This window comes from Xiphophorus couchianus, chromosome 9, assembly GCF_001444195.1.
Source record: "Xiphophorus couchianus chromosome 9, X_couchianus-1.0, whole genome shotgun sequence".
NCBI classification, from domain to species: Eukaryota; Metazoa; Chordata; class Actinopteri; order Cyprinodontiformes; family Poeciliidae; genus Xiphophorus; species Xiphophorus couchianus.
Genome location: NC_040236.1, coordinates 25760200 through 25774730, shown reverse-complemented (window position 1 = coordinate 25774730; position 14531 = coordinate 25760200). Strand labels below are relative to the sequence as shown.

Below are 14531 nucleotides of genomic sequence, written 5' to 3'. Positions count from 1 at the left end.
GTTTGATACAAATAAAGACAAAATAAATTTAATCTAAAACTTTCTAAAACTAAAAAAAAAAAAACATCAGATGGAAATCCAGATTTTAAAGAGATACTATAGAAATGGATCCCTAAACCTCAGCATCCACCCTTAAAAGGAACAAAGGGTGTCCTCAAAGCATACCAGCAACATAACTAATAAAAATATCTACTAATTCAACCAAGAAGCTAAATGCTCAACTGGAATTATTCTAGAAGCTTTGTCGATGGTTTCATCAAGAGTGTTTTAGATGATAGACTATGGTGGTGGGTGTTACCCTGTAATTGATGGGTTGCCAGTTTGAAATCTCATTTCGTACGTCTCAGTCATTGTATCTTTGGCCAATACACTCGACCCACCTTGCCTGCTGGTGGTGGTCGGAGGGCCCAACGACAGCCTGGCAGCCTGTCCTCTGTCAGACTGCCCTATGGCAGCGGTGGGTACTATCCAGTAGCTTGGTACCATCAGTGTGTGAATGGGTGTGTTGGTGGGTGAATTGAATGTGAAGTGCTTTGGGGTCCTCTGGATTTGATAAGGTGCTATTCAAGTACAGGTGAAGTACCATGGTGGAGGTTCAAGTTGGGTACCAAGATGTCGCATTTCAAAATCAGGTTTCCCTGTTATTTTATTCATATCTGTTGGATAATATATGAGATGAAGGTCAAAAAGGTCAGTGAAGACACTTTTTGGTGTAGTTTCTCTACATCCAATGAAGTTTCCCCATAAGTGACAGTAAAGATTATTTCTATCCTATTTTAAGTTGGGAAATATGGACAAGTTCACAAAACACATGACATTGTCACATCATCATCTCTCTGTTTATAATTTGTCAAAATATCTGACTTGTGTATATCCAAAAGAAACCAGTGCTTTGGCATGGCTGAAAAAAGGGAAAGAAATGAACTGAGGCTGGTCTATCTCACATAATTCAACTAAATACATTGGTGTGAATTTCAATGTGAGTTGCAGTTTTTCTCTGTAATTTTAATTTTTTAATTTTTTTTATGCTTGAATGTGACCATGGCTTAGAAAGGAAGTAGTAATAAATTATGGGATGAGACCAGTTTAAATAATTGGGCACCATTCATCAACATATTCTTTTGTTTGCCCTCATTTCTAAATCTAGTGCAAAGGACACGCATAGTGGGAAAATGAAATATTTGTGTGTAATGATGCTAACTCCTTTAGCCAGAGCTGTCACCTTCGTCGTAAATTTAACTACCTTGCTAAGATGAAACAGAAGAATGCAAGCCGGGAATAAGGAGAGAGGGATCCAGTTCAAGCAGAACCATCTCAGTGAGCGGAGAGATTATTCAGTATTACATTTCACTGTGCCTTGTTCTGTTTCCCAGCCTGCAAGTTAAATGGAAAGACTTTTATGATGCAAATGCAGGCAGCAGTGATAAATCTCTCCCGCTCTCTTCTCCTGAACTCCCCTGATTCAAAGCGATGTGCTCTCTCTCCTCCTCGCTCCCTCTTTCTCTTTGACTCATTGGCAGTGTCCCTCTTTACCACTTGCACGCTTTCTTCCCGCTGCAGCGTTGTGTTACACTCGCCCCCAGGCCACATGAAAAATGAATCAGAGCCAGGTGATGCGGTGAGGGAGTGTTAAAGTGAGGGTGCGGCAAGTAGGAGAGGGATGAATGAGAGCGAGAGACCCCAAAAAGTAATGCTTTGACTTTCCCCAACAACTTCTAGGTCACTGGGATGAGAAGGATGAAAACACTCTCAAAGATTCACACAAACAGATTCACTCATGCCAGCAGACAACACTGGCTTGCTTCCGACACCTTTTTGAATAAAGACTGGATGAATACAAATAAAATAATTTCTCTTGAAGCTTCAACAGATCTACAAACACCAAGCGGCCACTTTATTAGGCACATCTGTTTGCTATGAGGAATAGCAAATCAGCCAATCATATGCCATGAGCCCAAGGTATTTAGGTGAGTTGTTGAAGTTCAGTTTAAACATCAAAAAGTGAGGAGATAGGGTGGAAGTAAGTGACTTTGAACAGGTCATGGTGTTGGTCCAGTACAGGTCGGTCTGAGCCTTCCAAAACCCCTAATGGTGGTTATTCAAAAATGGAAGTTATGCTAGCAAGTTTAATAAAATTTTCATTGTGATGTTGGATGTTGTGTTTTAGCATTTTGTTGTCTCTTGTGGCCATGCTTCCCCATCAGGACCATAAAACTCATCAGTACATATAATGATCTGCAGCGCTGCACACAGACAGGCACATTAAGCTTTTTTAAAATATTAAAAAAAAATAGAAGAACCTCTTTATTACCAAATTATTGACTATTTTATTTTTATTTATATATTTATTTATTTTAATTCTTTTCCTTTCTGAACACCTACAAGACCTTGTTGTAAATTGCTAGTTAAAGAATAGTATGTTATTTTGATGTGAACCATATTATGACATTTGATAGCAAATGGTACAGTGGCACATTGTGCAGCATCTTTATGTTTTTGGTTTTTAATTCTATTATCTTAGAGATTATTAATTAAAAATCTAAACATCTAGACAGCCAGATCTATTTATTTGTCCTCATAGGTGAACTAGTTTGCAGCATTGTCAGCTGGCATTTACGTAAAACATGCATATACAAACATGGCATTAACAATGAGTTAAAAAATATACATCAGTAAAAATGTTGTCATGTTTTTTGAGAATAAATGATGGCAAAACCTTTGCCCTGAAGGAAACAGCTCAAATTAGAATTTCAGTGGATGTGTATTGTCTGCTAACGTCTCTGTCATCTCTGTATCATATTAACCTCAAATATTGTTAGATTCCTTTTGAAAATATATTTTCTCTAAGAAGCTGCTCTGTTTCTCTCCAGGGAGAGGTGGTGGATGTCCAGTATGCCAGTGTGGAAGACTTGAGAAGAGCCAAAGACTCCCTGAACCTCACTAACCAGATTGCTGTGGTCAAGCTTGGTCAAGCACCCTTATTATATAAGGTAAGAACAAATCAAAGTACAGCAGGATTCTGCTGATAAGCGCTTCACATTAATCACTTAAGGTAGACTGTTCAGATACTTGACACCTCCATGCAGGAAATCCAGCAACAAGAAGGAACAGATTTACCCACACTGAGGAGAAACATCGTTTGACCTTCAGAAATAACTTAGTTATAACTCAGACATGTTTTCTGTCTAATAAAGAGATTGATGATTTATCTTAAGGCTCCAAATGTAGCATGCTAACTGCAGCCTGTTACAAAAGGAATCTTCTACTCAACATGAGCTAATTTGCCATGCACCTCATTTTTTTATACAATATTTTCTATAAAAATCCTCAGCCTGCTCCTTTGCTGGATTCCTTTAGCGTACTAACATTAGCAGTGCTTTGATTGATTAGGCCTATTTCTGCTTGGATTTGTTCCAAACTCTGCTTAAAGCAGTTTTGCCATCAATTAGAATATGGCAGGGAAAATACGAATTCCTACCCAGTTAATTAAAACATAAACGTTTACTTGCATTTTAATTGCTCATAAATTTAGCTGCATGTTTCGTTCAGTCAAAAGGTAATTTGATTATAGAAACCTGCATGCAAACTCTAAGAGAATATTTGGTGACAGAAATTTTCACTAATTAATAATTTAAATGTTTATTACAGTAGAAATAAGAATTGGTTGCAGTCAACTGAATTATCTTAATCCTTTCATATAGCTTTTTAAAACACTGGGACTTATTAATAAAATCCAAAATAAAAAAATAAATAAAAATAAAAAAATACTTTCTGCCTCATGAAACAGTTCAGCTTCTGCAGAAAATTATTAATCTTTTATATAAAGCTATTGGGAAAAGAGGAAGTGAGACAGTGGAGGTGACTGCACATTCTCTGAATGTACACAGCTGAACACACCACACCATACTGGAACCTCTGGAACCTGTAATGATCCAGTAAGAAGCTGTTGACCCATTTGCTCATCTTCACCTAGTTTGTGACAGAGTTGATCATGTGTTCCTTCTAATGGTGCTGCGAGCCAGCAGCTGAGAGAAATGATTGCCCTTTACATACAAGTGGGGAAAAAAGTGATTGATGAGCCTTGAACTCTCACTAATGAGTGTGTGACGGTGACTGCAGGCCCAATGTTACACAGCCAGCAAGAGTCACACTTGACAAAAGCAAGATGCTCCTGTTTATCTTCATGGTTAAACCCTGTTTGGTTCTATTACATCCAGAGTTAATGTATATCCACTCAGTCCTAAATCAGCATATTTTGTTCTGTGAATCGAATGTTAAATGGCTTTTAGCTCTGAATTTTATTTTTTTCATTTTCTGTCTTTTGGAATGAAATTATGTTTGCTGATGCGAGACTGTTCAACAGCATGTCAGCTTTTTAGTCCAAATCAAGAGTTGCTAAAAGACAGTGAGTGCTCTAACATGTTCTCATTGTCATCCTTTAAACTCTATATAGTTTAGAAGTAGCTGACATTGATCCACACACTTTTTATCACTAAGAATATCATCTGTGTAATTCAAACATAATATACAGCTCTGGAAAAAATGAAGAAACCACTGCACACAACCCCATTGAAAACCTCAAGGTTATTTCACCAAGTATTGATTTCTGAACTCCTCCTGAGTTAAAACATTAGTATTGTTGTTTCTTATTGAATTTTATTGTTTTCTTTGCATCATTTGAGGTCTGAAAGCACTGCATCTTTTTCATTAATTTGACCATTTTTCATTTTCTGCAAATAAATACCACATTTTTGCTTGGAATTTCAGACATGTTGTCATTAGTTCATAGGATGAAATAATAATGTTCATTTTACTCAAACATATACCTATTAAAAGTAAAATCAGAGAAAATTATCATTTTAAGTGGTCTCTTATTTTTTTCCAGAGCTGTTTATGATGAATCTTAAAATTCGACACAACCTTGTTAAAAGGACACAGTATACATTAAAAAGATCCAATAATCTTATTGGATAAAGTGCACTCACTTTCCACTGTATGATATGTGGTGATGAACCAGAAGTAAAGCTCAGCTGGATTAATCAGGCACATATGTTCTTTAGCTAAAGCCACAGGATCAGAAGAATCTCATTATTCAAAGATATCAGTAAGGATAAGAATAAAAAAATCTATTATTGTCTCTCCTTGTGTGTGTTTTTAAGGATGTTTTCCCAGCTGATAGTCGAATAGACAAGATTGCATAGGGGATAAAAATTGCAAAATTTGTTTAATCTCCAGCTGCTGTGGTTGTCTTTCACATTGCAGTGATTCAAATGTGTGCATGTTTGAGTGCAAATGGGTGAATCTGGCTCTACTGTAAAGTGCTGTTATTTTTTATATATGAGTCTAATGATTTTATCTAATATTATTATGAGGTTGATTTAATTATGTTTTCTGTGGTGTCAATTTGTCGCCATTGAGTTCCTTCTGTTACGTGTTTTGTTGGTGTAGGCATGATGTGGATCAGCAGATTGTCAAACTGAGTTCAGGTGAGACAAAGATGGTGCTCATAGGAACACTGGTCAGCGTCCAGTTAGGTTCTGAAATTCTCCCACTGCACGTCTCAAACAAAATGTCAGATTCTTGTGCACTATGACTTCAGTGCACAAGCATCCAGCTTGAGGCGTTGGATGCGTTTTTGAGTTGCAAAACACATTTGGTCTGAATGCAGCATAATTAAAATTGGAGCAAGAGGAATATATAAGACATTTTACTGCTGACAGAGATATATCGTTCAGCTTGACATTTCTCTCTTCTCAGTGGGGGATGCTTGTCTACAGACACAATTTCCGGTACAGCTTCATAGCGTAGCTACATTCTTGGTTGAGCTGGCACAGTTTATCCCTTTCATGCATAGTGGTCACTACAGTGGACAGCTATCTAAAAGCCATTTTCTTGTGCTTCCTGTGGATTTTTATGTTATAAATGCACACAGACCACTGAAGTGGACACTAATGCATCATAAAATACACTATCAACTACTGGCCATCAGCTGCAAATGCAAGAAATTATTTTTGTTAAATACAACAGACAAAAAAGCATGAGAACCGACCCGGTCCCTCCTTCTACTGTAGACGACTCTTGCAAGTAAAAGAAATATTGTGACATCAGATAACCCCTAAGGAACAATACTACTGATGTATTTTTCAAATAACAACTTTGTATTTGGACAAAATTACAATTGATCACATAAAAATAAAAATAAAAAATAAATAATTTTTACAAAAAAATTTTCCTACCTTTTTTATGCCTTAAGAAAAAAATTTTTAAAAATGGAAAAAAAATTCTGACACAAAGGATCATAATTCATGCATCAGAGGGTTATACATCACAGTCAAATATTAGACTCATAGTCAAACAGAAAACAGTTTATATTTATACTTTTATGAAACTGACATCCATTGTTCATTGCTTGTCCTTGCTGGGTAGTGCTATGGTAGTGTTTGTAGTATTCATTGGGCAAAAGGTGAGGTACACTCTGGACAGTCTGTCAGTCCATCACAGGGAAACGCAATATTAATACTGCATACACTCACCAGGTATCTCTTTATTTTGGTACACTGTTCTAGTATTGATTTTGCATCTGTTTTTACCTCAGAACTACCTTAATCATAGCATAGATTCAAAAAAATATCAGTGATATCCCTCAGAGATTTCCATCTTCTTTAACATGAAATGATGTCAGATTTGTATAGCGCTTTTCAGGACCCTCAAAGACACTTTACAAGGATTTATACACACATTCATACACTGATGATGGCAAGCTACTGGATTGTAGCCACAGCTGCTCTGTCCCCATATTAATGTAAGTGATGGCATCAAATAGTTGCAGCAGATTTGCTAGACACACATCCATGATGAGAATGTCCTGTTCCACAATATCTTTGGATATTGTGGAACCATGTCCTCCATGTCCTCCAATGATGGAGGACATGGAGCCACAGTGAACTCGTTGACATGTTCAAGAAAGCAGTTTGAGATGATTTGAGCTTTGTGACGCCGTGTGTTTTCCTGGGTACATTGCTGTCACAACAGGATGGACATGGACACCAACATTGCTCTGTTAGGTTGATGTGTTCAAATGATTGTCAAGGTGGCCCAAAGTGTGCAATAAAATAAAATATGATACAGTGCAGGACGTATCCATGCTTTCACTGTATTTATAAAGAACAGATTATTTTTATGAAGATTTGCAGAGTGAGTTGCATATGTAAAAGTTATTTACATCTGCAATTATTTGCAGATTTTACAATATTTTACATTTTGTAAAATGTAAAATTTAAATGTTACATTATTTACATGATAATGTAAATATCATGTAAGCAACTGATTTTGTTGCTGTTTTCTATGTGTTCAGTGTTATTGCAGAGAAGGACAGAGTTGTGTAGTGTGTGGAATTTCCGTGGCTGGTGTCACATATTCAATAAAACTTTTATTTACACCCATGAAACAATAAAAAACAGAAAGAAGGACACCTCCCACTGACAGCTGTGAAATACAGCTCTGTTCTGTGACAACTGCAACATCTTTCTGTCTTTCCCATCACTGCTGTTGACTAAATGAATGCCCTCATAATCGAACATCTGAAATCACTCAATCATATATTTCATTCAATAAGAATGTAAGAAGCTAATTTGGTGATAAGTATTTTTCTTGTGGTAATGTGACAATTTAATGCTGTGCTTTTTACTTGCTTTTAAAGCCTGATGTTAACTAGACAAACGTCTGTTGCGTGCTGGAGATTTCCACAAGGTGGCGCATCAACAAACTGTAACCATGCAAAACATCCTGATATTCAGGAGGCTAATAATGAACAAAAATCAACAAAAATAATGCGGCATCAATGATTTCAAATATGGGAGAAGTAGAATTGTGTTGCATTGTTGTCTTTTGGTAACTTTTGTAAAACACCTGTCATACACATTCATTTTGAGGGTCTTGCTGTGTTGTAGCTAATGATAACAAACATGCAAATGATTAAAACCAGTATGGAGATTATTGAAAATCAATTGAAATGCCACCTGTTGTGACGTAAAACACAGAACTGATAAACTATTGCAAAACATTCAATGTGACATTGATCAGTTTGTCACATTGAATGTTATGATCTAATTTTAGAATTCAGTTTTCTTTGGTTGGAGTCGAGCGACATCCCACATTTTGACTGGATAATAGCTTGCTTCTTTTCACTAACAGTTCAGTGTTTTCAGGACGTCTCTTGTCCACCGCAGGTGTCTTCAGATTCGCTGAACTTTGTCTCTACCATTCCAGAGCTTTAATATTCTCCCACTGAAGCTGTTCGTTTCCTGGTTTTGACTCACTGTGATTCTGAAAAAAATTTGTTTTCAGTCTGAAGTTTTAGGCCAAAAATGATTTGGAGCTGTTCATAACGTAATCTACCTTGACAAAAATTCTAGTTTTCTAAATCTACTGTATAGTACTGCCACCACTGTTTCACTGGTGGCATGCTGCACCTTTGGAGATCTATAGTGTTGTTCTTCTGCCAACCTTTTTTAACCTTTTCTGCAAGCGGTGGTCTTTTTCTAAATGATGCAGGTGATAATATTTCACACAAAAAGCTAAAACTAGAGAAACAAACTGTTTTTTTAATCTAATTTACTTTTTACATTACCCCTTAATCCAGTAGTTTTGTTTCAATTTAATTGTATGAAATTAATAAATAAGGATGGAAAAAGGTTTGAATTCCTGTTAAGTTTTGTGGTTAAGTGGTATGTAGACTATTTTATATCCACTCTCCACTTATACAATAAGAAGAAATATACACTGCTCAAAAAAATAAAGGGAACACTTAAACAGGTGTTTCACACTTAAAGTGTTCCCTTTATTTTTTTGAGCAGTATACTTTTCTGGAGTACAATTTAATAAGCAAGCAAAATCACTGTATAAGGAATATTTCTTTAACTGTTGCTATGATGAAATTGTTTGTCATTTTCGATGGCCATTGTGTCCACTTCAGGTTATTGGTGGGTTTATAGCTTATTAGATGATCCTTGGTCTTTTTTGCTCTTGGAAAACGTCTTGTTTGCTTATTTCTGCCATTTTGCTTCAGACTCTCATCACAACCTGTTCTCAGCATTAATCGATGTGTTCCTCAGTTTATGTTTTTCTAAAGCTGCATAATCAATATTTTACATGATTTGTTTGTCCTGTTCAGTTACATTTCATAGTTTTTGCGCATAGTTTTCTTTAATGTTATTTTCCTTTTTTTGACTAGTTGCAGTAGGTGGTTGGACCTTCATTTTCTTTACAATACCTGTCCTGCCATAAGAAATTTAAGTTGCAATATGTTTATGAATAAGAATTAAAAATGTTTTTAATTATACCTTGGGAGAATTACTAACTCTTTAATTATATTTCTGTGTGTTTTTGCACCCAGCTGTCTCTGTTATCTGACTTTGGTTTTCGAGGCGTTCTTCTCTACATCGATCCCTGTGACGCTCCGCCTGGCCGAAACATCTGGCACGAAGCTTTCAGAGTCACTTTAAATCCTGGAGGAAACCCTTCCTTTGGTAAGTGACCAAGGTGTTTTCTTTTTAAATGACATTATAATAGATTTCTGCTGATATGATTTTTTAATTAAATTCTGTTGATGGCCTACTTGATAATAATTATTGTTATTCTCAAATCATAGCACATTTGCTTGCCCAGTGTATTGACCTAACACTGAACAATAATAGTACCCACAAAACAATATGGGAAATAAATGTACTTGTAATTGTTGATATAATCTGACATTTTAAAAGTAAATGTAGCAAATAAAGATATTTTGGTAATTCTAACTGGGGTAAAACAAGAGAAGTTTACTGTCATTTAACTTTAGACAGAGTGCACAGCTTTTTATTCAGCATATGTAAACTTCTGGTTCCAACTCAGTAAAGTTATGTGGCAACTAGCATCTTTCCAGTCATAATATTCCAAAGTGTTAAATTATTTCTGAAGAGGAGATCATTATCTGTTCTAGGGATTCACCGATGTGAAAGTTCTGGCCAGTATCGATATTAAATATTAATATTGCTGTTATGTTTACAGATGTTAACTATATCTCCTGATCATTCTGACACGGTGAAAAAAACACCTCCAACTCTGTGCTGCATCTTGTACCAAATACCATATGACCAACCATCCTCTTCCTCCTGAAACACAAACAGCTGAAAGATGGAAATACATATTGGTTATTAATATCAGGACACTTTACATATTTTTAAGAAATGACTAACATTGGCTGATACCGATGTTAATGTGGACATCTGTAATATTATTTTTATCTAGTGACTGTACTTTGTAACAAACCTTACTCACATTTATTCAGTGGCGTTTTTAAAGGCTGACCTAGTTAATTTAATGGAAACTCATATAAAGTGTTCAGAATGATGAGGCCACTTTGTTAGGCACGCCTTGCTAGAACCAGGTTAAACTTTCTTTAGTGATCATTACATCTCAAGTGTTCACAGCATAGATTCCACCAGGTGTCAGAAACATTCCTCAGAGATCTTCACATACCTAATACAGTTAGTTATGTCAACAATTTCCACAAAACTGAGCTATGTTCTTTAAACATCTATTACTGATAAAACAAAGCATCACAGACAACAAACCAATTACCAAAGTATTATAACACCTTATAGCTACAGAGAGGGTGCAGCCCTGATTAGCTCAAGAATCCACCATGAGATGTAGCTTTTTAGGCTAATATTTGAATTACCTGATGGAGTGAAACCCACATGTCTTTATGATGACTACCTCTCTGACGTTCTCTCTCGAACGTCGTCCAGGTCTGACTACCCACTCTGCTGGGTGGTTTAACACACACCAACATATAATCTACAACAGGAACAGACTGATCACTACAGCAACAATGCTAAACAATTTAAGAAATGACTAAAACAAACATAAATCCTACCCACAATGCCTCACTGAAGACACATGACAAACAAATACACCAGAATAATGCAAATATATAAACTCAGTTTTCAATTAATCAACATTTTCCATTTTCTTTGTTGGTCTTCAGATTGTTAAAATATGTTCACTAAAGAGCAAATCGGCAGGAAAAGTGGGTCTATTATTAACTCATATTAAAACTGCTTTAGCTCCTTATTACAGGGACATGGCAGGTGACTTTCACTATATGACAACATAGAAGGAGCAAACCAACTAATATCCACAAGTAATATTTTTTTCTGAGATGGCTGTGTGAATTTGTTTTGCACCATTTGTTTGTGATTATTTGGTGCAAAACTGTAAGTGTAAGATTTTTGTGAGTGTGACTGAAAGAATACAATTTGTGTCTTGTACAAGAATTTGAAGAGGTGTAACTGTTATTTTGTATTTATAAAAGACTGAAAAAAACTTGCTCTAGAAATATCTTCATAAAAACAGTCTTATTACTTAAGTTACTTGATAGAGTGAGCTTCTCAGCATGCGCGGTGTCGTCTTAACACAATACAATGGGGGACTTTGTAAAGGAACACATTGGATTGTTGAATTCACTCAGCCCTGTTACTGATGCACCAAAAAATAATTTTATGTGACTTTAACAAGTAAAAAAATTATGTTAAACTTAATAAAGTGTGTTATGTTTGAAATTCCAACTCATAATACAATAACTCAAAATAAATTAAAAATAAATAATAAATATTAGTTTGGGCAGGGCTCCATCTATTTAGTTCAACACTTCACCAAGTTATTTTTTTGAGTGTACCTAGCGATGATAGCATTCCTCTGTTGCTGCAGACTTTTCTACAGCTCATCTGTGATGCAAATCCCCCTTTCCACCTCATCCCAGAGGTGATCTACTGGATTAAAATCTGGGGTCTGTGGAGACCATTGGAGACCAGTGAAACCCTTTTCATGTCCAGTAAACCAGCTGGAGATAACTGGAGCTTTGTGACATGCTGCGTTATCCTGCTGGACGTCGCTATCAGAGTATGAGTGGTCATTAAGGAACTGGCATGGTCAGCAACAATACTCAGGCAGGAATATGATGGTTAATTGAGGTCCAGTTAGTACCAAGGGCCCAAAGGGTTCCAATAATCACCAAATAAACATAATGTCAAGTAGAGATGTAGCTCAATAAAACTAATGTTTGTCCTGATGTTAGTTAAATAAAACCAAAATCCGCCTCCATCCTCTACAACCAGGTCATACACCAGTATTTTAAAGCTACGATCTAATGAGGCTAAAGTATCGTAACATTTGTTGCTGGTTACCTCCACAGAAAACACATAACTTTTGAAGTAAATACCATGATACAGGAACTAATCACAAGTACAAAAAACTGAATTATTAGGTTGCTTTAAATAATTTTCTCTAATTTTGTTGAAGTGTTCTCTCTTGAACGTCGTCCAGGTCTGAAACATGCTCTCGTATCTTACCCTGGCCTCAGGCAGAGGACGCCGTTCTGCTGTATTTAAATCAGCCTCCCAGGGCTCTTGTCCTCTTTGACCCCAGTCTTGTCCCCACTTCCTGGTTTTATGCTGGGTCTGCTCAACAGGGATGTGTCATTACCACTCAAGTATCCTTAGTTCTTGTAATAGCCTGAGTGCCATGGTGCAAAGACCTGTTGGAACCCCAGCAGATGTCTGGAGCTGCTGTGTGAGCATGTGAAGGGGTGTGTATGGTGTGTATTTCACTAGAAAAGAGACAGATGCTGACCATCCTATCAGATGGCCAGTTCCCCATCAAGGTTCTCAGTGCTAACTGAGCTCAAGAGACCAGAGGATGATAAATGACGCCTAATTGCTCATATGTGCCAAAGGTAGTTCGGATATGAAGGTTATTTTTAATCTTCTAAAGCATGTCATACAGCATAGGAGAAGAGGGAAGTATTTAGTTTTAACAAGGATTTTATCTGTGCATGCAGGCAACATTCTTTACTTGTCAATGGCCAGATCTACAGAAACTTGAGAATTCAGGGAAAGATGAGCAGTAGCTATAGCGATAGATATTGTACCTGTCACAGTCTATGATATCGGCTTCACAAGAACAAGATGAGATTTCAAAATGATTTTTCTTAAAATGGCAGTATTATGTATTTCCCAGGAATATAGTGGCATTTTATAGTGGAATAAAGTAACAAAAGTATCTATCAAGTAGGACTTAAAAAAATTTGATGCCATAATTTAAGACCTTGAAATTAGACTTCTGTCTCTTTAAAAACTCCTGTGTTTATGATGACTGCCTCATCACAACATGGCTCCTCTGTTAACCCTTCAACAACATTTTTGTTAGTGTTGCACTGAGAAGTAGCTGCTATAATGAGCTCATCAGATGCACAGTTCCACCAAGTGTTTGCTAATTTCTGCTGGCTAGTCTGAAGAAACTTGGAAACTGCAGCTCTGAGGAGAAGCTGTGCCTGGAAACTGTTGCTATGTCCAACCAGGCGTTTATCACTGCCGAATGGTTGCCATTGGAGATTAAAGAATTTATCAAACATGCAAGAAAGAATCAAAGCAACACTCTAAGTATGTTTTTGCTGAATGAATAGCCTTTTAACACGACAGTAATAACAGTAATATGAACCTCAGAAAGGTTCATTTTACATGATACTGCCCCTTTAAAAAAGTGTTCTTTTTACAAATACACAAAAAAGTTGCGCAAATCACTCACTGTTATGTGGCATTTTATAGTGGAATAGTAACAAAAGTAGATTTATAGTGGTTTTTATGTAGATTTATGTGGTTTATAGAATCTGCTTTAGGGGTGGTCAATGTAGGGCTGGGGGTCTGAGAGCACCTGGTAGGCCTGATGGTTCATGTGGTCCTTGCTGGTCTGGGTGGTTCTCTGGTTCCCTCGGAAACTGCTTGGCTTTGGTTAGACTCAGTTCTTTCAGACCTCTAATGTGGGGAAGCCCTCCTCTGGGGGCTTGTCTTTGTTGTTGCCAGGTAACGGCATATTTTGACAGAAGCCCCCTTACCTCCGAGAAGTGGATATGAGAATGTTGAGTTAATGTGATTCTCTTATCACATCGCTTTCCAATAAATCTTTACTCAGGCTGTCATTTTTATAATATCTAATACCACTTACACAGTAATATGTAATATTACTGCTTAAATGAAAGTTAGATTTTTATTCTCTTTAAATTAAATAAATGAAAGATTATTTCGGTTCCTTCACACATGACATTTATGAATCTATACTTTAATGGTTCAGTTTCATTAAAATATTTCAGGCAGCTGAAAAGTCCTCAGATCTCTGGGAGCCACGAAATGGAGAAATATTTCATTTGCTGCGTCTTTCTATCAGAACAGAGAGTAAGTTGAAAATCTTCACACACCTATTCATTGACGACCAATAATGTCTAATCTAACTGGATGTTATTGGTAATATTCAGTAATATCCAAAAGCACTTGAGGTCAGAAAACAGGTGTCATAAATTTGACAGTATTTCATGTGTACCTCAGGCAGCTGGTGTCCCACACACTGAGCAAAACATATATTTTTTTAATAATGTGTGCATCCATCTCCTTATCTTTTTCTGCCAGGTTTTCACTTTTTACACGTTAGTTTTATGG

The 14531-nt window shown here is 36.5% G+C and overlaps 1 protein-coding gene across 4 annotated transcripts in view; it reads left to right on the top strand.

Annotated features, from left to right (window-relative positions):
* Nucleotides 1-14531, top strand: part of naaladl2 (N-acetylated alpha-linked acidic dipeptidase like 2) — a 385596-nt gene that overhangs the window by 210126 nt on the left and 160939 nt on the right. For all 4 annotated transcript variants that reach the window (XM_028028168.1, XM_028028167.1, XM_028028166.1 and 1 more), the window contains 2 exons: nucleotides 2871-2990; nucleotides 9395-9527. In XM_028028168.1, coding sequence (XP_027883969.1) covers nucleotides 2871-2990; nucleotides 9395-9527 — 253 coding nt within the window. The remainder of the gene's footprint in view (nucleotides 1-2870; nucleotides 2991-9394; nucleotides 9528-14531) is intronic.